This window comes from Eucyclogobius newberryi, unplaced genomic scaffold (genome assembly GCF_026437365.1).
Source record: "Eucyclogobius newberryi isolate DKJ021-1_F unplaced genomic scaffold, fEucNew1.0.hap1 SCAF_7, whole genome shotgun sequence".
In the NCBI taxonomy this organism is placed as follows: domain Eukaryota; kingdom Metazoa; phylum Chordata; class Actinopteri; order Gobiiformes; family Gobiidae; genus Eucyclogobius; species Eucyclogobius newberryi.
Genome location: NW_027316389.1, coordinates 22,727,337 through 22,748,877, shown reverse-complemented (window position 1 = coordinate 22,748,877; position 21,541 = coordinate 22,727,337). Strand labels below are relative to the sequence as shown.

The 21,541-nt window shown below is 39.9% G+C and overlaps 1 protein-coding gene across 3 annotated transcripts in view; it reads left to right on the top strand.

Moving 5' to 3' along the window:
• LOC140349489 (uncharacterized) overlaps positions 1-19,774 on the top strand; it is a 49,992-nt gene extending 30,218 nt beyond the window's left edge. Inside the window, exons 12-47 of one of the 3 annotated variants that reach the window (XM_072435843.1) lie at positions 3,796-3,859; positions 3,943-4,043; positions 5,114-5,276; positions 5,479-5,656; positions 5,725-5,781; positions 5,887-5,946; positions 6,013-6,115; positions 6,210-6,318; positions 7,911-7,953; positions 8,034-8,145; positions 8,776-8,938; positions 9,453-9,520; positions 9,687-9,738; positions 9,947-10,130; positions 10,243-10,349; positions 10,458-10,604; positions 10,676-10,785; positions 10,892-11,029; positions 11,115-11,240; positions 11,328-11,445; positions 11,541-11,661; positions 11,735-11,865; positions 11,948-12,024; positions 12,102-12,168; positions 12,248-12,362; positions 12,662-12,744; positions 12,849-13,040; positions 13,116-13,271; positions 13,677-13,747; positions 14,702-14,746; positions 15,201-15,251; positions 15,345-15,539; positions 16,172-16,453; positions 16,829-16,945; positions 17,108-17,344; positions 17,559-19,774. In XM_072435843.1, coding sequence (XP_072291944.1) covers positions 3,796-3,859; positions 3,943-4,043; positions 5,114-5,276; positions 5,479-5,656; positions 5,725-5,781; positions 5,887-5,946; positions 6,013-6,115; positions 6,210-6,318; positions 7,911-7,953; positions 8,034-8,145; positions 8,776-8,938; positions 9,453-9,520; positions 9,687-9,738; positions 9,947-10,130; positions 10,243-10,349; positions 10,458-10,604; positions 10,676-10,785; positions 10,892-11,029; positions 11,115-11,240; positions 11,328-11,445; positions 11,541-11,661; positions 11,735-11,865; positions 11,948-12,024; positions 12,102-12,168; positions 12,248-12,362; positions 12,662-12,744; positions 12,849-13,040; positions 13,116-13,271; positions 13,677-13,747; positions 14,702-14,746; positions 15,201-15,251; positions 15,345-15,539; positions 16,172-16,453; positions 16,829-16,945; positions 17,108-17,344; positions 17,559-17,573 — 4,158 coding nt within the window. In that variant the 3' untranslated portion in view covers positions 17,574-19,774. Of the gene's footprint in view, positions 1-3,795; positions 3,860-3,942; positions 4,044-5,113; positions 5,277-5,478; positions 5,657-5,724; positions 5,782-5,886; positions 5,947-6,006; positions 6,116-6,209; positions 6,319-7,910; positions 7,954-8,033; positions 8,146-8,775; positions 8,939-9,452; positions 9,521-9,686; positions 9,739-9,946; positions 10,131-10,242; positions 10,350-10,457; positions 10,605-10,675; positions 10,786-10,891; positions 11,030-11,114; positions 11,241-11,327; positions 11,446-11,540; positions 11,662-11,734; positions 11,866-11,947; positions 12,025-12,101; positions 12,169-12,247; positions 12,363-12,661; positions 12,745-12,848; positions 13,041-13,115; positions 13,272-13,676; positions 13,748-14,701; positions 14,747-15,200; positions 15,252-15,344; positions 15,540-16,171; positions 16,454-16,828; positions 16,946-17,107; positions 17,345-17,558 lie in introns of all 3 variants that reach the window. The other 2 variants (XM_072435842.1, XM_072435841.1) reach the window with 2 other exon arrangements.
• The last annotated feature ends 1,767 nt before the right edge of the window (positions 19,775-21,541 follow it).

Genomic DNA, 21,541 nt, shown 5'->3' with positions numbered 1-21,541 from the left:
TGCATGTCCTCCCCACTCTCTCATCCCCCATTTCATCTGTCCTGTGTAATGAAGCCTGCAGGCCAAACAAGTCTTTCTTAAATAGTGTTCAATTCAGTCATATCATTGTCTTTGCGCTGCTGCCCCCTTGTGTTGAGTCTAGACGTAAACACTTCCAGATGTGAGGTGGTGGGCCGGCTCTATCTGGGATCCCGCTCTGCGTCACATCTGGACGCTGCACATCGGTTACCATGGAAACTGCTGTATTTGTGCGCTACAGATTGGTTTCAGATGGAGTTGATTATTCCCACTTACTGGCTCAAAGTCACTGCTCCCTCCCACTGTGTACCACTCATTCACTGTTTGAGGCAGGACATGCATATTTAAGTGTTCTTTGAGGAAAGTTTTCAACGTATTCTCGGAATATTACAATAACTAAATTTGTAGTGTCTGCAGGAGTATAGTGTGTATGATCATGTAAACCGATTCTTAATCAAGTAAAAAAACATGTATCTATTTAACAGCAATGGCTTTCATGTTGAAGTGCTAGTCGGTGGGGGGCATATCTATTAACAATATGACATGGGTAAATGGTGGGTTTGAATGCCACTGACCTCATTGTTCCATGTTCCCCATTTTACTTTATTGGACTGTTGTGTTTTAACTTTTGTGCTTTTGTTTCCCCAACTGTGCGCGGGTGGATTAGTCTCCAAGTTTGTGTTGCAGGGCCATTATCAGTTAAGTTCTATGGCCAATTTGGGAATTGTAAATATCTGCATTGTTAGCTGGTGTGGGGCTGTAGCTTTGCACAGTAGAGGATGGCCAGGACCAAGTTTGCATTCAACACAAGTTGGATCCACATAATGACACATACATACGTACATACGTACATACGTACGTACGTAAAACTACAAAATAGTTGTCAAGAGTTCAACATGTAGGGATGGTTTCTTGTATGTAAAATATATTTACATTGACCTTGTAACACCTCTACTAGGATGCTGATAATTAATGTGTACAAAACCAATCCAGCACACCTCATCAAAGTAGCTCAAAGACATTTTTTTAACTTGTGTATGGTGACCTAGAGTCAATAAAACGGGCGCAACTCCTAATGAGCAGACCCCCTCCTCTATAACACTTTGGAGTTGCTCAAGTTGGTCAGAAATACTTACAGAAGTGCATAGAGGTCCATTGTATGTGGCCGAGAGGGAGCAGCGGAGGTACCCACTGGATGTGAGGCGGTTTGTTTGAGCGACAGATGTGATGGGTGGAGCACCGCAGAGAGCGAGGAATGGACAGCCTGAAGGAAAATGGAGAGAGTGGGAAGGAGCGAGAGAGGGAGGGGCCAGGCTCTGAACAGATGTGGGCAAAGAGGCTCATTTTCCAACTGCACCAGGATTTTACCGTTTTTTACTGGATTTTACATTGAGTATTAAATAAGAAGTAGTTGACGCTGTTTTTAAGAGTTTTTCGCTCCTCGTGTTCATTATTAATACAATCAATTGTCTGACGTCTTCATGGTGCGGATATTCTAGCTGTAGCTGTGTTCGGGGTGTTTTTTAGTCCAGTGGCAACAGAATCCCAAACCTACAATGCTTGGAATTCAGTTTTGAAACTTTTTATTTTATTGGAGAAGTTCCTTTTCTCTTGAGTTGCAAATGAAGTCAAGGAAGAAGAAAGTCCTTTTATAATTCCCGGTTTGAACCTATGGTGGGAATGATTTGAAGTTTCGGCATGTATGAGAGACATAGGCGGAGGTACAGTTTCTGTTCCAAAGCAGAGAGGACTGTGGATGTGGTCCTCATTAAGGTACGTTTGTGCTCAACGCTTTAAACTGCCTATTGTAGAGTCAATCGCTTCATGTTTTGAAAGAAGTCCTTGTTCAAATGCAAAATTATGTTTTGCTCATGTTGTTGTCTCTTAGACGTGTCAAAATCACACTCTGCTAATGCTAGCCTATAAAAAGTAAGAGCTACACTTTAAGGTCTTGTCAAATGCTAACAGCTTACTAACGTTGTTCCCTTTGACTCGTGGCAGTGGTTTAGCGACTTGTTCCGTTAGTATTATCATATGTTTAAAAAGTAACTCGGTGAGTTTACAGTGTTTAGAGTCATTGTTCTCTCCATAATCCATAATGTTTATTTTCTCGACATGGAAATGGACTCGGCACCATTATCAGTTTAATAGTGAGACTAAACCCATGTGCTATCTAACAAAAACATGTTTTGGACCAAATGCTGTACAGCTGAAAACCTGAAGTTTATTGTACTATTGCCACATATTACTACTATTTTGACATATTTTTAGCAACACATACCATTTCATAACTTTTGTTTTGAGGTTATAACTTGCACTACATGGTAGAGTTGGCTTCCACTTTAATGTGGATCATCTAATGGTAGGACCAAATAAGGCCACACTAAATCCATGATTCTTAACTATTTATTGCTTATGTTCTGACATAATGTATGGCATAAGATGAAGACTATTCCAGCTGACTTGTTACTTTAACCTCTCAAATCATCCCAAACCCAGCAGTAGATAGTTGGCAGTCTCTGCAGAGCCAATGACTACTGCCCTCTTCCCACGCTGCTCACACCTCCTCTGTCTGGTCCATGTCATCGCGGTGTTTATTCCTTTACTCTGAAAACCACAGGCCACTTGTCAAAGCTTTCAAGTTCGACTGAAAATTTGAGGCTTTACAAAAGTTCGTCATTGTAGGTGTCAAACAGGGCCACCACCTACAATGACGCCTCGTGGTCAGGTTTGATGTTGAGGTCAAACGGCAAAGCATGTTTATTTTACTTTGTACACCATGTTCATTTGAGTTCCCCCCCAAATTTGATTTAATAGATCACTGTTTACCACCTGAAAATTACCATTTACAATTATAATTTTATATATACAAATATAATAAACAGTTTACATGAGTTACCAGTGCTGAACTAGGTCAAGTCAAATTGCAGTACCTTTTGCATCTAGTTTCACAATGAATTAATTTATGTTATTTTACTATTTTGATAATTTGATCTCTACTTCTATACAAAACCAGCGCATGTGGCAGTGGGCAGCGAGTGGCCACCACCTACATGTAGACTGTAGTCTCTCCTTTGTGTCCAAAACTCTTTGCAGGATGTTGATAATAGACAGTAGGCAACATACAGTCCACACAACGGCACCATTGAGTCCAGAGCCAGAGGGGACAAAGACCGCTTTAGCTTCTGTGATTAACAATCTCACAACTAAATATGAGCTCATCGGGATGGCTCGGCCTACAAGAATATCACAAGAGACTATTGAGAAGCCCTTAGATCCCAGACTTTGAAGACTAGTTCATGAAAATGCTCTATGTTGAACATGTTTCCTATTACACTGTATTCACTCTGTACCACCGTGATTTTACAGTCAAAACACATCCAGCCAGTGCACACCAATCATTGACCAAGGATGAAACAAAACACCAATATAGGTTAGGTTACATTAAAAATCTGAAACGTGCAATCATCTTAATAATAATTTGATATTCAATGCTTTTACTGACTAAACAGGAAACAGGAAATACATGCATAAGATATTTGTTGATTAGTTCATAACAAATTACTGAATGTACTGTATAAATCTAGTCTCACCTGCAACGACGGTTTAATTTTTGTCCCATCGGCGAACAAACAGTCACTGACAGGTACATTGTCGTTGTGCCACTGACAAAGCAGCAGATGGATTGTATTTTTGCAGTGAATGTCATTTTGATTGTGATGTTTAGTGTCGGATGAAAATACATGCCACTTAATTCTTGGGTCTTGATTCCTTCAGATCCAAAGGGAGACTGATGTTTTCGGTCCAGTCCAACACTGTGCAGACCCCAGCTCTCAGACAGGTAAGAACAGCTGGTGAAAAACACCTCACATATTTCCAAATCCTCCTTCATCCACTAAAATCATATTCACTTTGTTTTTGTAGCCATCCATCAAGACAACAAGAAGAGCCCATTGGTGTGTTTACAAGAGGAGGAGGAGGATGTCAGTCAAGAGACCATCACTGAGGGCAGTGTCTTTAAAGAGGTACGAGACTGAACACTGAGAGAACACCAGCTCTAACACCAAAACACACATTAGATTGTAGGACTAAAACATTTACCCGTAATAATTAATCAAACTTTATTGTACCCAATCATTTATTTATATTGTTTTATTCAGATATATATATATATTTTTTAATATTTTTTTTCAGTTACTGTACAATCACATCCTAAAGATGTTAAACTCTGCCTAAGGGTGCTCATTATTTTACTCGACTAACCAGAGTGGTCCAAACAAAGCACACTTTTCACAATCTAATTGCCTCTAGCCCAAACGTCCTCACAGTCTGAAAGCAACATGTGTACACACCCACTGTGTTTCCTGTGCATGAACATTTCCATAAACTGCACATAATATGTGGTGGTCTGCGATCATCGGCGTCAGAGCGCTTTGACGTCACGCTGGCCCCAATATTGGACCTTCGTCTGGCTAAAATAACAGAGCTCACGCGTACTACCTTTATGCCTTTCTAAAATTAGCCGCTCTGGGAGAAGTCTTGTTATGCAACAGACTGGGAAACTCTTTCCTTTCTGCAATTTGGCAGAGAGGTGAGGAAAACCTGGCTGTGGCACATACAGACGTTGCGTGGATACAGGTCTTAAATGAAAAGTCCACACATTCTACAGTTTCTAATGATTCAATGGTTATAGTATATGGTTTAGGATATTGTTTGGATGAAAGTTACTTAATCTTTGGTCCACTTCAGTTTTAGCCAGCCCTTCACAGATTCTTGAATCCTGAAAGCTGTGACTGCGAGAGTATGACTCACTTGTTCTGAAAACGACTTTTCCAGTGGGTTTTCCCATGAGTGAGTCGTGAGGCTAGACGAGGCATAGTCCCTTGTGTTAATGACATTAATTTTGTTAACAGCTGGCTGGACAAGTGCTTTTTGTCTTACATTTTCTAGATATCATAGTCAATCTATGCAGTAGGTTCCTAAAATCTATTTAACAAGTAATAATATAGTTCTGCTTTCAGAAAAAAATAGTTCTGATGCTTCACTCAGCAAATTTGTTGCAATAATTTAAGAAACATTATGTTGTGCCCTGCAGTGTGAGACTTGTACAGAGTCGAGTGATCAGAAGGTGCGTGTGTCCTGGTCCTCTACTGATGATGCCTCATCTGTGCTGGAAACCTTCAGTGAAGAACCTTCACTCTCAATCACTGATCCAAACAACTCCAGACTCTCCTGGAAGTCTGAGGCAGATGACACAGGTAACTAACAGTTCAACAGTTTTTAAATAATCTATATTTTTTTCATACTTTTTCAGTTCAATCTAGCTTATATGCCACTAAATGCCCATTTAGTAGCAGGACACTACACTTGGGTTAAATCAAAGCACTTACTTACACTTAATCTTACCCTGGTCTTATGCAGTTTGTCGGATGATGAATGAATAGTTTATTATTATTGAAGGACTTGGAGAGATGGAAGGAGGAGAGGAAGATGAGAGGAAAGATCAGCTGCCTGAAAACATTCTGTCGTCAGCCATCTTGAGAGCCTCTCGCCACCGCTCGCTGTCTCCAACACGGCGTCACAGCTGGGAGCCGGGGAGGAACGACACCCCCTCCGACTTGAACGTGGGACAGAGCAGGTCTGGCCCTACTTATCTCTACATTTCTTATTTTGTTTACTCACAGTGCCCTGCTCTTTTCCTTGTAGTCCTTTGAAAAGTCTCTCAGAAGAATCAAGGCCTTCAAAAACTGTTCACAGAAGAAGGTACACACATACTCTTTAGATTGTATTTATTCAACACATTACAGTAAGGAAGAATTGTTTACACGGAGATAACGGCTGTTTTTTTCTTTCTTTTTTCCCCCTCAGTATGAGCTGGTGTCCATCCAATGTAGCTTCTCCTGAGCCGGAGCCAATGGACAACCGAAGGTACTCAATCGGGTAGTGACTTTTTGGACAAAGCTGATAAGTAATAAATATTGTTTTCAGCTATAGCCTGGAGGGTCTGGTGGAGGTGGAACAGGGTCCACTCCCATGTAAGCCGGGGGATCTAGAGACGGGCCAAGCACAAGGTTGTTTCTCTGAAGAGGGACAGCAGGTAAATCCTCACAGTCTGTCTTGAGCCCATACCTGATATCAACAATATGAAGAGCAGAACCACATATTTCCTAATCCTGTTTTTTGTACCTTAGATAAGTCACCAGGTCCTGTCAATGACTTCCAGCTGTCCCAGAATGTTTCATCATCAAGCGCTTACCAAATCTGTCTCCATGGTAGCCATCAGCCATCAGGACATTGAAGGTAAGTGTCTTTGGACCCTTTTCCCCCCTGTTTCCCACAAGTACATTGTGGTGATTGTAATTGTGAAAGTTTTGGTATTATTTATCCACTAAATACATTTTAGCTTGTGGATGTCTACGATCCAAACGCCGCATCAGCTTCTCCATCAGTATTTCCCCACTACTTTCCAAAAACAGAAGTTTCTTTTCTTTGGGCTCTTCCTCCAGTGATGAGGATGAGGAGGGAGGGAGTAAGTACGCTTTCTGAACATTGGCAAAAGTCTGCGTCCTAATAATGTTGGCAAAGCTAACTCAAGCTCTATTTTCTGCTCAAAATGATAACCCTCTCCCTCCCGAGTGCTCCTAATCCACTCTAAAATCCCTGAGTAATAATTCAGTATTTTTGTCCTGAAACAGTGTATCACTTTATACTAATTCACATATTGTAAAATGTTATATTTGTGTAAACGAGGTACTGGGAACAAAAACTAAAGTGGATTTTATCAAAGTCTCTCCCCTAAGCCTTTCCATGGTTATCACCAATAACTAGTCAAACGGTTAGAGCTCAGGTGAGGTGATGATTAGCTTAAACCACTATTTTGTTGGGACTATTTTTATTTTCTGTAGGCACGTTATATCTTATTACTACTACATTTTCCTATCCTGATATTATATTGCACGTTTATAAATGTTGGTAATTTCTTTATTAGGCTACTAAAGTAGGCCTAAAATTCCAGTTAAAAACTCACTCATAATAGTAATAATGACACATTATAGTATAATATAAATCTATAGGTAGATCTAAAAGTACCTTACGAGTCGAAAAACGAGACTACTGCTCTAAATCAACATTAGGCTAGCATCTATGTTTTTCATTAATAAACATACACAACTTGATTAAAATGGAATATATACTGTCATTTCACTATTGGAAATCATCCTTTAGAAAAGAGACATTCACAAAACATTTTTTAGTCGAGATCTCTTTGAATTTGCCCATCGTTTCAAAATGGGAGACACAAAACAGATCCTGCACATCAGAGTTGGGCAATGTCCCATCAGGAAGCCAATAATTGGTTCAGTGCACATTATAAGACAGGGCTCCTCGTGTGGGACGATATGGTCCCAGGTCTGCTGGTGACTGCAATGGTGGCTGCAATTTGAATGCTAAAGATGACTATTGCGTCTAGTTTATAGTGTTGTTTATCAAAGAGTTCCGTAATGCTGCAGTATTTTCTGAGCTCAACATGGCAGATAGAAAATAATACATGCATCGCCGTCGAAGGCTTTTGAGACCGTTCATCAGTGTCTCTCCAGCACCACAGATCTGCACTGAGCAGCACTCTATTCGAGAGCTAATATAGGCCTTGTATATACATAGAAGTAGTTCATTACTTGTGGCAGCCTTGTTTTAAGTAATCCCAACAAATCAAAAATCTGGTTTGAACTGACTGGATGTGCCAAATCACAAAAAAATAAACCACACAGAAATTCTTCTGCCACTAGAGGGCACTTAACCTTAACGTATTGTGTCCATAACCATCCTCCTTCTAATTTTATTTTCTTGCAATCATGTGTTTTATCCTTAATATGTGGCATTCCTATGTTTTCTAGGCACAAGCTCCTTCACCTGTAACTCTGGCTCTGTGAAATGCAGGTAGGGACTTGAGTAGTGCATTTATTATACAAATGATACAAAAGTTTTCTGTAAATTTGCTTGATCTTTGTGTCCTGCAGTATTTCCGAAGAAGAGCCGGGACCATTGAGAAGTAGCACAGAGGGGAAAGGAGGGCCCAGAATCAGCCGAACGTTTAGTTACCTCCGCAATAAAATGACCAAAAAGGGCAAGGTAAGAAAATATTGCTTTGCACACAAAACTAATTGCAACAACTAGTAACTTATATTGATCTAGCATTTGAGAATATTTTACTATTAGATATTGGCCTTTATTCAAAGTTACCAGGGGTGGAGTGTTTACCCCTCAGGTCTGCAAGCCAAATGTTAACTATTATAGAGCACCCGATAGAAAGTTAAATGCAGATTTAAATTTTGAGTTGACATCTTTACTCATTCTACCACATACAAAACTATACAAAACTGCAGAAACAATGAAGTGAAAGAGGAAGTCTGTGTCCACACACAGATGGTGTTGCGTCGTCTTCCTGGTTTTGAGTCAGTCAGACAAGGCAGAAGACACTCGTACTCACACTTGCAACAATGATGATAGTCCTAGACAAGTTCAGAACAGCACGATACGCATCATGTCAGAAAGACTGTGCAAGAGACTCTGCTACTCTGTCAAGTGGAAATCAGACTTTGACTTAAGTGAGGTAAGAAGAGGAGGGGGGGGCTCAGCAGTGCATTAAGTGTTTTTAGTACAGCCTCACTCGAGTGAAATGTAATCGACATTTAAATAAATTTCTTTTAATCACGTCAGTTTTTTGGGTTTGTTGTTTATCTTTTGTTGTGCTTATTTTAGGAGAAAGAAAAGGACCGAAAAGGAGAAAAGGAACAGGATCTAAAAGAAAAGGACAAGAAATTGTCCCAAAGTCATGTGTTTTTTCCAGTGTGTCCGCCTATGTCCAGCTGCTGTCATCACTGCAACAAACTGCTGCAAACTAAAGAGTGCCTCCAATGTAGCAGTAAGGACATTTTTGTTTATTGTTCTTATTGTAGTAATGGCCTTTGTTGGGGTTTCCCAAAAAAGAAATTATGCAACCCATATTTCAAAAGACAAATTTTCTGTTTGGTTAAGAGTCATTTAGTTAATTTTATGTCATGTTATGGCTACTTTCCATTTCATCAGATATTTCATGAAATTATAACTTCAGACAAACTAATATAATTGTTTATGTATGATATTTAAGGGGGGTAATATAGAGACCAATTAATACATTTCTATGTTGCGTGTTTAGGTAGATAGTCTTATTTTTATTGATTTTTTTTATATATTCTATTCTGAGGTCTATTTGTTAAGGTTTTATGCTGGACAGTAAACTGTGAAAGCCCAGTTAGAAAAGCTGTGCAGACGCTGCAGTTCTGTGAGTTCAGGAAGTACAGGGTGAGATCATTGTTGCTGTGAGAGGCGTATGAGCACTGCTGCTGGCTCGCTTTATGTTCAGTGACTAACTTTTTGGTGGTCTCCTTTTCCTGCAGATTGTAGTGTTCACATTCACAAGATCTGCAAAGACAGTGTGGCTGTGTGTGTAAAGAATAAAAATAAGGTAGGTATCAACTGCTTTTTAAGTCATGTTTATTGCATTTTAAACAACCACAGTTACAGTACAAACCATTAAATGGTGATTCAGCCATGCACTTGATACATTTTTAAAAATCATTAACAAAACAAAAGGATTTCTTTAACTTGTATTATGTTATTCTGCTTTCCAGCTTCAAGTCATGGCCCCAGATGCTGCTTCTCCATCTGCCTCCAGGACAAAATGTACTTTTTAAGTGTTATTTTTACTTAAAAGTAGTTTGTCCTTATCAGGGATTAACACATACATGCACAGCAAGGCAGATATGTTGAACATTTTGTCAAATTAAAATGTATTTAATGTCTTTGAGTTGAGAAATGCAGTTAAACAACATACTTTCGAATTTAACTGCATTCAAACTTTTTTTACCCTGCCTTTTCTCTGTGCCCATAGCGACATCCTCAACTGGGTCCACAGTGTCCTCATTGTCGTCGTCGTCGTCGTCGTCACGGGAACGCTGGTCTACAGCCACTACACCTGAAGACCAGTTTCCTCCAGTCCTGCCCAAACGCACTCCAAGTATCTTCTCCACACATGGTAACCTCTCCAAGAGCATCTCCACCAGCAACATCGCAGGGTGACTGACATTATTATACAATTCATTTAAACGTCAAAAGGTTTCTTTTAACATAGGATTCTTGTTCAGCATGAGTTGTATTTTAACTTATAAACTACATCTTGGTCTGCAGGTTAGATGATGTCACACTGAAAGGTTTGAAATTGAGGTCCCAGTCCACAGACTCACTGAATCAGAACAGTGCGGTCAATGCTTCAACTGAGTCACTCACTGATGAAGGTAAAAACTGTTAAATAAACTGGTTAAACACATAAGACGGCTGTATAATCATTACAAATAATATTTCACTCAAATAGATGTGCTTGATTCTGGTTTTATTTTGTACAGGCACAGAGATGATGGATAATCAGCTGATGGGCGAGTTTGAGACTGACATGAAGGAGCTGGAGGCAGATTCATGGAGCAGCACAGTGGACAAGAAATTCTTAAAGACACTAAAGAAAGATGAAATCAAGAGACAAGATGTCATCTTCGGTAGCATACTTAAGATTGTTGAAATTAATTAGTTCAAGATTGTGTTGTAACATGTTAATATCTGTGTGTAGAGTTGTACCAGACAGAGTTTCACCACGTGAGGACCTTGAGAATCATGTCTGAGGTCTACTATAAAGGCATCCAGAAAGAGCTGCAGCTGGACCTGCAGACTCTAGAGAAGGTTAGGCTGTGATTCCTAAAATTAAAGGGTAGAATGTTAATGGCCCAACATCAGATGTCATCAGAGAAGAACAAATAGTCATTGTTTTTGCTTTAATGATTTGCAGATCTTTCCTGTTTTGGACGATCTGGTGGAGACCCACACAGAGTTTCTGAACCAGCTGCTGGAGCAGAGGAGGGGCTCCTCAGTGGAGGCACAGCACAGTCTCCTCATCTGTAGCATCGGAGACATGCTGGTCAAACAGGTCAGCATAGTTTTCAACATGTTTATGCACAGGTCCAACTCCATTGACCTTGACAAACTAAGCCAACTTGTCAATGCATGTGCAGTTTTCAGGCAGCAGTGCTGAACGTATGAAGAAAGTTTATGGGAAGTTCTGCAGTCGGCACAATGAAGCTGTGAACCTCTACAAAGATCTGCTGGCCAAAGACAAACGCTTCCAGAACGTCATCAAGGTCAATATTCACTCTCATTTTGTTATTTTTGTAACCATAGGTCTTGCTGTAGTTTCACTGTTCTGGTTTCTTCTTGTGGTTCTGCAGAAAGTGATGAGTAGCGCTATTGTACGGAGGCTCAGTATTCCTGAATGTATCCTGTTGGTCACGCAGAGGATTACCAAGTACCCAGTTCTTATTCAACGGATACTGCAGCACACCAAAGGTCAGCGTAGTTGGATGAAACCATTAAGCTCCTCATATTCTTTTTTATTAGTATTAGAATTGTTTGATTTGGTACTCATGATCGCTGTGGTGCAGATATCGATTCGGAGCACACCTGTGTATCAGAGGCTCTGCAGCTCGTAAAGGAAATCCTCACAGCAGTCGACAGCAAAGTGAACGAGCAGGAGAAGAAGCACAAGCTCAAGGAGGTCTACAGGTGAGTTACACATACAAAGTTACTGAACTTTCAGATTGGATTTTGATAACTGAAGAAGTTTGTTTCCTCGTAGCCGCACTGACAGTAAGTCCATAATGCGGATGAAGAGTGGCCAGATGTTTGCCAAAGAAGACCTGGTCAGAGGCCGGAGGCTGCTACATGATGGAACACTGCAGCTGAAAAACTCTGCTGGACGCCTCAAAGGTTCAGGGGTTCATTCAATCTGATCTTCCACTTGAAAATATGTTCTTTAGTCTAAAATGTGCTTTAATGTTTGTTGTTCCAGATGTCCACGCTTTGCTGTTGTCAGATGTGTTGGTGTTTCTTCAAGAAAAGGACCAGAAATATGTGTTTGCCTCACTAGTAAGCTGGAGTGTACCTCCCATTTGCACCATGTACTTCTCAACATCATATAATCAGACTTGTTTTTGTGTTTTTAGGACCAACGCTCAACAGTCATCTCGCTTCAGAATCTAATTGTCCGAGAAGTGGCCAACGAAGAACGAGGTACGCAGTACTTCTGTTTATCTTCTGATTTTGTATACAAGCGCTTTTGTTCTGACTGTCTTCTGTGTGTGGTTTGTAGGTCTGTTCCTGATCAGCGCTGGGACTGAGAAACCAGAGATGGTGGAGGTGTTGGCCAGCAGCAAAGATGAGCGAAACACATGGAGAGCCATTATTCAAGATGCAATGCAGTGCATGTAAGAGCACTCCGATTTCATAATGGGTTAGAACTGACGTATTGCTGTCCTCTCATCAATTATTTGAGATTCATTCCTAAAACTTGTATGTATATATTTAGTTAGTTGGTTTTGATAGCCAGTCAGCAGGGGAAAATACTGTAGCGCGAGCGAGACATTGAAAACGTCAATACTCATTTATTTTTATTCAATGGACATGTACCTACAACTCAAAATGAACCTACAATCTAGAAACAAATCAGGCGACATAAGTAGATCCAAATTAACTTTTAAAGTACTAATTAAGGTTGTCTTTTTAGGGAGAAGGATGAGGATGAAGGCATTCCTAGTGAGACAGAAGAGGACAGGAGACAACAAGAGAGCAGAGCAAAGGAGATTCGAGGTAATCTTTTCTGTATTTTGTGGAGTGATGTTATTGTTTATACATTATAACATTCTCACATTTAAGTGACAAACAATGATTCTTTGCCTAATCTCTTATTTCAGATTTACTCCGAAGTAAAGACGAGCAGATTGTCTCTTTATTGGAGGAGAAGGTGCACATTTTCAGAGAGCTGAGTGACTGCAGCGCTGCTCTGTATGACGCTTGTCCAGCAGTACGGGAGCGCATGCTGTTCAGGGCCACACCTGATGATGTCACGAAGGGAGAACCAATCATACAAGATGCTCTGAAAGAAGGTGAGCGCCCCCATCGATCTGAGCAGTGGTTCAGTCCAAAGATGTGTGTGTGACTGGAGTGTGTTTCCTCTGCAGTGGAGTCTCTTCACTCTTTAGTCAACACTGGATTAGGAGGAGCCGCTTGCAGTGTTTCCATTGGCCCAGCAGGGGGCAGTGTGGGACCAGTCTGTCTGCCCAGGAGAGCAGAGACGTTTGGGGGGTTTGACAGCCACCAGATGAACATCAGCAAGAGTAGGTCCCCCGCCAGGCTCAAGGTTACACTGTGTGCTCATGGACAGGCAGTAAATACTTGTTTAACTCGAATCTGATATTGCCTAATAAGTCATAGTTATGGTAGTTTATTTTTCAGATGTGATGGAATTTAAAAACAATTAAAAGATGATTTAGTACTGCCCATAATATGTCCCACTGAATTGCATGTACTGAGTGCATATGTGTGAATGCTACATAATATAGATACTGATTACATTACCATGAATGTTCATTATTACATATTTATGGGCGCACAATTTTGCTACAGCAACATTGAAATGGAATGGCTGAAAAGAACCTTGGTAGTAATAGAGGAGTATATACAGTAGAAACATAGTTCAATGATGGCAGCTGATCTTATCTGGCTGTGCGCTGTGCCGTCAGATGGAGAAAAGGAAGAAGCGGATGAAGCAGTGGACCTTCGAAGGACTGAGTCAGACGGTGTGCTCAAAAAGGTCAGTGTGTGGCTGTGCGTGCGTGCGTGTGTGTTTATACTGTATTCACCTCAACAATGCATTATTTATGTTATTTTGTTCCCAGATCTCTCCTGAAATATGCATCTTAGTGTCGCTGGGTTTAGTGTTAAGCAGCAAAATAACTGTTTTTTCCAAACTTTTGTTCTACAACACAGTTGACTTATTGTTGATTATGTTTACATGGAAACATATTTGTTACCTTTTAAAGAAACTATACTAAACTGAACTAAGGCAAAAGTACAAATATGTGCACCACAGTATATTACATTTAGTGAGGGGCAATACCAGTAAATTTTGTTTAGATCCGATGCCAAGTGATACCATGGCAGGTATGGCAATATCGAGCCAATACCGGTACCAATGACACTTGATTTGAAATGCATTGAAAATATATTTTTTCCTCCACAACATCTTAAACTTATCAAAAAAAAAAAGTATAGACTGTACATTTTCAAAATTTGATTTATTTTTTAAAAAATGGGAGTGATTTTAAAGCTGTAGCTTTTCAGATGCCAGGGTCTGGAGATGTTATTGCTTTGCCTGGAATGTTCCACACTATGGCATTAAACTTATCTGGCATTTATTCAATTGTTGAGGTGTTTTTATTGCTATGAGCAGGTTCACCTCTCCATAGATCTGACCTGTAATTTGGCCCTGTGGTGTCACATATTGGGCTTGATATTCCAGACAAAGCAAAGCAAACACATCTCCATGGAGACTGGTTACACAGTGCACTTTTTATGTATTGATTTAAAAAAATATATATATATATACTTACTTACTTACTTACTTACTTACTTACTTACTTACTTACTTACTTACTTACTTACTTGATATGTGATGGGTTGAGCTTTTGGTATCGATACATCAATCATAGTATATTAAATCTACAACACATCTGCTTCACTGCCTAACTCATCTGTCTTTTCTCAGGGAGCGACAGCCAGTCTACAGTTGTTACTCAAGAGAAACAATGAAGTAAGTTCTGTGCTTTATATCTTATATGAACAAGTGTAAATGCACGGTCTGCATTGCTACATAATAACTGCAGAAATTACTCCTATGAACTGTATGCAGACAGCACGACAGACTTGACTGGAAGCGAATACCATTCTGTGCCTATACGTTCACAATCTGCACTCAAAACATTAACTCCCAGTTGTAAATCACGTGCAACGCGCCAACAAATAGCTAGCCAACATGTTATTTTCCAATTTATACTCACAGTTTAGTACCAGTGTTGAAATAAAATAAAACTAGGAGCGCCACACATTAGAGTTTAAACATCAATAGGGGGAGCAAACTCAGTTTAGAACTGTTTGGAGCCTGCCCTGTCATAAATATGTATCCTCTTTGTTCAGATTTTTAATTATTACGGTTATAATTTGAAAGTATAAAAAAGAAAAACTAATGTCCTCCCCTCTGTCCCCAGCAGGTCCAGAGCAGTGTGACTCACCTTCATGACTTACTGCTCTCACTGCAGGTGAAAAATGCAACGAACACAGCCCTAAACCATGAAAGCCCTGGCACTAACTCCCCTTTCTCTTCTTTCTCCTTATTCTCTGTCCCTCTAAAGGCGGTGGTGGTGCAGCAGGACTCTTTCATAGAGGACCAGCGACAGGCTCTAAACGATCGTCTCACTGCCAACTCCTCCAGACACTCCTCCTCTTCGTCTCTGTCCTCTGCATCTTCATCTCGACCATCGTCTCTGATTGAACAAGAGAAACACAGGAGTCTGGAGCGGCAGCGGCAGGAAGCAGCCAGTCTACAGGTCACTACACTTTAAAAGTATATTTCCCTACAAGGACAATAACGTGTTCCTTAAACTTAACCTTAATAAAGTGCATCTTAAAGCACAACTTATCATGTTGACAAACTGCAGTCAGATTGCCTTATTTAGCAATGCATAATAATGACTCTCATTGTCATACAATTTAAATGTTTTGAGTCTCAAATTAGATTTTCTGCACATACAAAATGGCAGTTTGGACGTTGTCTGCCACATTCACTTTTTTGGCATCCTTTAAAGGTACACTGTACTTTTTGTAGGGCAGGACCCATGATATCAGATATATGATATATCCACAGTATGGCATTATTTAACCATTCCACCACCATTTAGACAAACATGTTATTGCCAGGCCAGTTACAGGTGAGCTCAGTTGAGAAGTGAGCCGCCTGAAAAACAACTAGAATTGAATCATTACGAGATCCTTAATCGTGAAACATTTCAGTCCGGCGAAGAACCAGCAGGTGGCGGACCATCCACCAGAAAAGTAGCATAGTGCACCTTTTAAAGTAATTGTGGTTAAAAAATCCCGTGCTAGGATGGAGTGTGAGCCTGCTTTGTCAAAATAAAAATGTAAGCTTGCCTTCCAATCGCTCTTTACTTGTCTACTCTAGAAACAGCAGGCTGCACACCTTGAGGAGAAGCGCAGGCGAGAGAGGGAGTGGGAGGTGAAAGAGCGGGTGCTGTGCGAGCGAGACGAGCAGCTGAAGGAGGAAGAGGAGCACACGGAGAAAAGGCATCAGGAGCTGCAGGAAGAGAGGGAGCTGCTGCAGAGGAACAAGGAGCAGTACCAGAGGGACTTGGAGCGCCTGAGAGAGGCACAACTCCGACTGGAGAGAGACAAGGAGTCTCTGCGCCGGGACACTGAGAGACTGGAGGCTCAGCACAGGGAGCAGGTGAGCAGGTTTTTATATACAGTAAATATGCTTCTAATTCCACTAACTCCAGGCACATTTACAAGTGAAACAAACAAGGCCAGGAAAAACTTGAATCTACCTGACCAGTCTAATCTGTTACTATTCACAATGGGATTTCTTTATGCAATGTGTGTTTTAAGTTTGTATTGTTGCAATCTAAGTTACAGTAGTTTCCCTTCCACAGTTTAGGTTAACAAAGGGGTTAACCCCTTTGGGACACAAATTGGAGAATAACTTATAAGACAAATCCTTATAAAACATGTTTATAAGACATGTTTTATTACATTGGCTACACAAACAACGTGTTAAAGCTTGTATCTGTGTCCCTTGCAGTAACTAGTTTCTTGTTTGCAGGCGGAGCAGCTGCAGAGATACAGTCGCACCCCCTCCATTACATCTGAAGACTCTATTCGCTTCCCAAGCACCAGTTCCCTGGACCTGGACTGCAGAGAGGCAGAACAATCAAAAGAGGTAAATCACATTGTATGGATGTGCCCACAGTCCCTGTCACAAAGAAAAATTGTGTTTGTTTGTTTGTTTGTTTTGGGGGGGGGGGGGGCATTATCCACATATGTCTTAAGGCTTGTAACTGCATAACGTTGATCTAAAGTTACATTTGAAATGTGGTTTTAGGTGGAGCTCTCAACCTCTGCTCCCACTAAAGAACCCTTCCTTCGTATTGGATCCAAACGAATGGGCAAAAACTTCAACCCGTTTGCCTCATCGTCCTCAAAGACACAGGGGGCTGAGAAGGAGCCCAGCAGACTGCTCCAGCTGACTAAGCCCAAGAAGGACAAGAAGGACAAGAAGGACAAGAAGGACAAGAAGGACAAGAAGGACAAGAACAGAAAGGAGAGGCTCCACCCACAGGTCTGAACTGGCACGGAATACTTTACTTTAAATAATGCTTCCTTCTCTCATTTTACCATAAGCATTTTAACATACATTACATTTAGGTCAGTGCTTTTGTTTGTACTACGTTTAGTATTTTATTTCAGAAAAAAAAGATTTATATTTCATCTCTACTGACTGCCAGAAAGATATTTCTCTTATAGAAAATGTTGTCCTTTCGGTCTTCCTACAGGGACTGGTGCAGTGATGTCAGATTTCCAGAAAGATGGCGACAATTTCACCTGCTGAAGGCGCCAACTGGATTGAAATGTGGAGTTAATTTACATTACGAGACATGCGTCTCTTCACTTGTTTTAATACAGACTTGATCTGACAATGAAGACATGTCCAGGCCACTTAAAATGTGGGAAACATGATCATATCAAATGCCTTTGGATCCTTGCCTAAGGGCGTTATAATGGAGGTAGGACTGGTTTATCTGCTGTGAAGAATGTTGGCAGAAAGACATCACAAAGTGCTTTATTGACTCATAGAGGCTTTAACATATGCATTTCTTTGAAGTGTGCTAACCTTGTGCTTTTGGTGCTTAGAGAGACTTCTTGGAAAGAAAAGGAGCAGCCTAACCAGACATGTGTGAGGTGTGGTTTTGTGAAGCATAGTGTGGACAGCACGGGCGGTGTTAATGGCACTGTGTGCTGGGGTCAGCAGCAGTGGTCAGCCACATGCACCACAGCATTAATCTCACCAAACTCACTAAAGACATGTGCCTTACCCATCACAAAGGACCTTTTCAGACAATCACCAACATTTGTAATTGAAAAAGCACTTTAGAGATAATATGCACCACTGTGTTCTCAGTTTGGGAGAAGTATGTTTTGAAAGTTGTACCATGTTGATAATGTAGAAAATGTTCATAGATTACAAGGACAATCATGTGATATAAAGAGCAGGGCTTTTTCATCAAATCTCAATGCTAGATATGAAACAAAAAGGCAACCACTGTTTATCTTCATTATTACTAGAAATGAGTGGATTTCCTATTCAAGAACACTGGTTCTCCTTGTCACTTGGATTATTCAAGATATTAGACCAAATATCAAGCTTCTGTGTTTTTATCCTATGGTTTTGTACATCAGTACATTTTAGCAGTTTTGTTTTGCAAACTCACTCAGCAATGACATAAGCACTTTACAGCACATAAAGAAGAGGGATGGGGTAGCTGTTCATAGTTAAGCCTAAAACACAAAACTGAAAGATACGTTCCTATAGCACATGCTTTGAGCTCATATTTGGGCTTGTCCATTTGCAGCACATTGATTTTCCTCTCTCTTCCTCCTGAAAGCAGCTGAGAGGGAGCAGCAGCAGTGGCAGGAGAGTAATATTTCAGCCCTGGGTCATTCTGCTGAGAGGAGCACATTTATTTCATTGTGAAACACACAATCCTTGACTAGCCATTCTGGTTTAAAGGCCTCACAGGAGCACAAAAGAGGATTTTATTACTCTGCCATTAGAGCATTGTTATTTAAATGAAATACATTTAAATTAAGTAAAAACACACATCACTCTTTAGCTTTACATTTAAGTAAAGCCAAAGCATAAATGAATCCGTTGATTTAATGTTTATTGCTCTGATTGTCAATGTAAACCAAAAACAAGTATTGTCTGTTATTTGACCGCCGCCATGTTACTACTACTACTGTAAATGAAAGTAGTGTAATTAGTTTCATACATCCTTAAAAGAAACAAACTTGCTATAGTTGAGATCAACTTCAAGATCAGAATCAGTTCCTTTAGGGCCGACACTTACCTCACCCTACAATTGTCACATCAACTACACAGCTGAGATTTACAGTTGTTTTAAAAAAGGAAAAAAATTAAATGTAAAAACATTCATAGTATTTATTCATTTTGTGACTCATTTGTTTTTCTTGGAGAATTATTAATTTTCTTGATTGATAATATCTTAGACCCGCAAAAAATGGCCTTTAGAGCTCTGTGTTGAGGATTCAACTTTTAAAAGCATTAGTTTAAAACTTTAGGACATTGATTATAATTGTAGATTATACAGGATTGATCACTCATTGATTCACTGGCCATTAAAGGCTTCCTCTCATTCCTGTTCCTCATGTCGGGCCAATTAACTGTTGGCAATGCATTAGAAAAAGCTTTCCACTAAACTAACAACTGATGCACTGTATATTAAGCTTTTTGAACACGTTGTTGTACTAAAACAGAAGGTACAAACCAGATTTTTCTTGTGTATAAAATCAAAAAGGGCAAAGCAGCAAAAAGGTGTAAATAGATTTTCTGTACAAATATGAACTTCCAAAAATATTGACAAGTTTTTGTTTAGTTGGATGATTGTTTTAAGTAAAGCTTTATTTATCTGTTCCTAGTTTCAACTGTACAGTATTGAACTCCCCTCTATTAAACTATGCAGTTTGAAAAGTCTTGTATAATGTCTTTTGTCTCTTATAACAGTATTATGCATCATTCATTTCAAACACCCACCACATTTCGAGCACTAGTAACAGTTTTCTCTTGTGTATTGCTGCAGTGATAGTTTCCTGTACCTGCCTCTGCACTACACACATCATTAGCATGTCTCGCACTGAAAATACTGACGAATCCAGTTGTACATCTAAAATTACCAAGAAAATCATGGAACTTAGGCCTGAGAAAAAAAGATGAGGGATGTATTACCGATGGGACACTCCCCTCTGAGGGCGGGGCTTAAAGTAGAGTAAATAAGCTTTGACAACTGACAGAAGTAAAGGAAACGAGACAAAACTTTACCGTATTTTCCGGATTATAAGTCGCACCAGCCAAAAAATGCATAATAGAGAAGAGAAAAAACACTGCAGTATGAAATGTGGTTGCAAGTGTGACAATAACAAATAATATCACAAATAAGTCACTTCAGAGTATATAAGTATAAATATAAGTTATATCGCACCCCGGCCAAAACTATGGAAAACGGAATACGGTAATATAAGTCAGAATCGAGGAGCTGAGGCTGTGAGGAGGTGAGATGAGGTTCAGGATGCACCGTGGGGAATGCAGTCCAGTCCAGTATTTACAGTCCAGTATTAACAGTACAGTAGTTTTACAGTCCAGTATTAACGTTCTAGTAGTTTTACAGTCCAGTATTAACAGTACAGTAGTTTTACAGTCCAGTATTAACGTTCTAGTAGTTTTACAGTCAGTATTAACAGTACAGTAGTTTTACAGTCCAGTATTAACGTTCTAGTAGTTTTACAGTCCAGTATTAACAGTACAGTAGTTTTACAGTCCAGTATTAACGTTCTAGTAGTTTTACAGTCCAGTATTAACAGTACAGTAGTTTTACAGTCCAGTATTAACGTTCTAGTAGTTTTACAGTCCAGTATTAACAGTACAGTAGTTTTACAGTCCAGTATTAACGTTCTAGTAGTTTTACAGTCAGTATTAACAGTACAGTAGTTTTACAGTCCAGTATTAACGTTCTAGTAGTTTTACAGTCAGTATTAACAGTACAGTAGTTTTACAGTCCAGTATTTATAGTACAGTAGTTACAGTAGTGCTGGTTCTGTCTCTGCCTCAGCCGACAGGGTCTTGACTCAGTGGGCTGTCTTTATGTTCAGTGATATGGGATGAGTCATCGTATCGACTCGACTGCTGCACTAACACTGACCTTATTATATTTTTATGTTTGGTTTGACAATTTACCATTGTATTTAAGCTCATTTATTGTCATACGTTCATATATCTATGCCGATCTCAAAATGAAAGAATCAACGTAAGGCCAAAAGTATTCTAGTGTTCCCATAATTTGTTCATCATTATGTAATGCTTTTATGTTTTCTTCTGGCTCTGTTATGTTCTTGACTGTATTGGTTGTGATTGATCTAGCTTCTGTGCTGATGGGGCTTTTTTCAGAGAGCTTTCCATTATCATCTGAGTTATGGGACTGTTAAACCGTCTCCTGGATTGCAAAACACAACAAAAACACCAACAAAACTGTAGTGTAGATCAATAGTCATAAATATATTTCAGGCATTTGTCGGCAAGCCAAAATTATTACTTGGCTTTTCCATGTCCATTTATTCATCTGATGTTTTCTGTTGACTGAGCACTTCTTTCTGCTCCAGCTAAATGCACGTTACATCACAATCCTGTCTGACCCCTCACATCAATAAATCATGCTATCCCATCAGGGCCGAGACGTAAGCCATC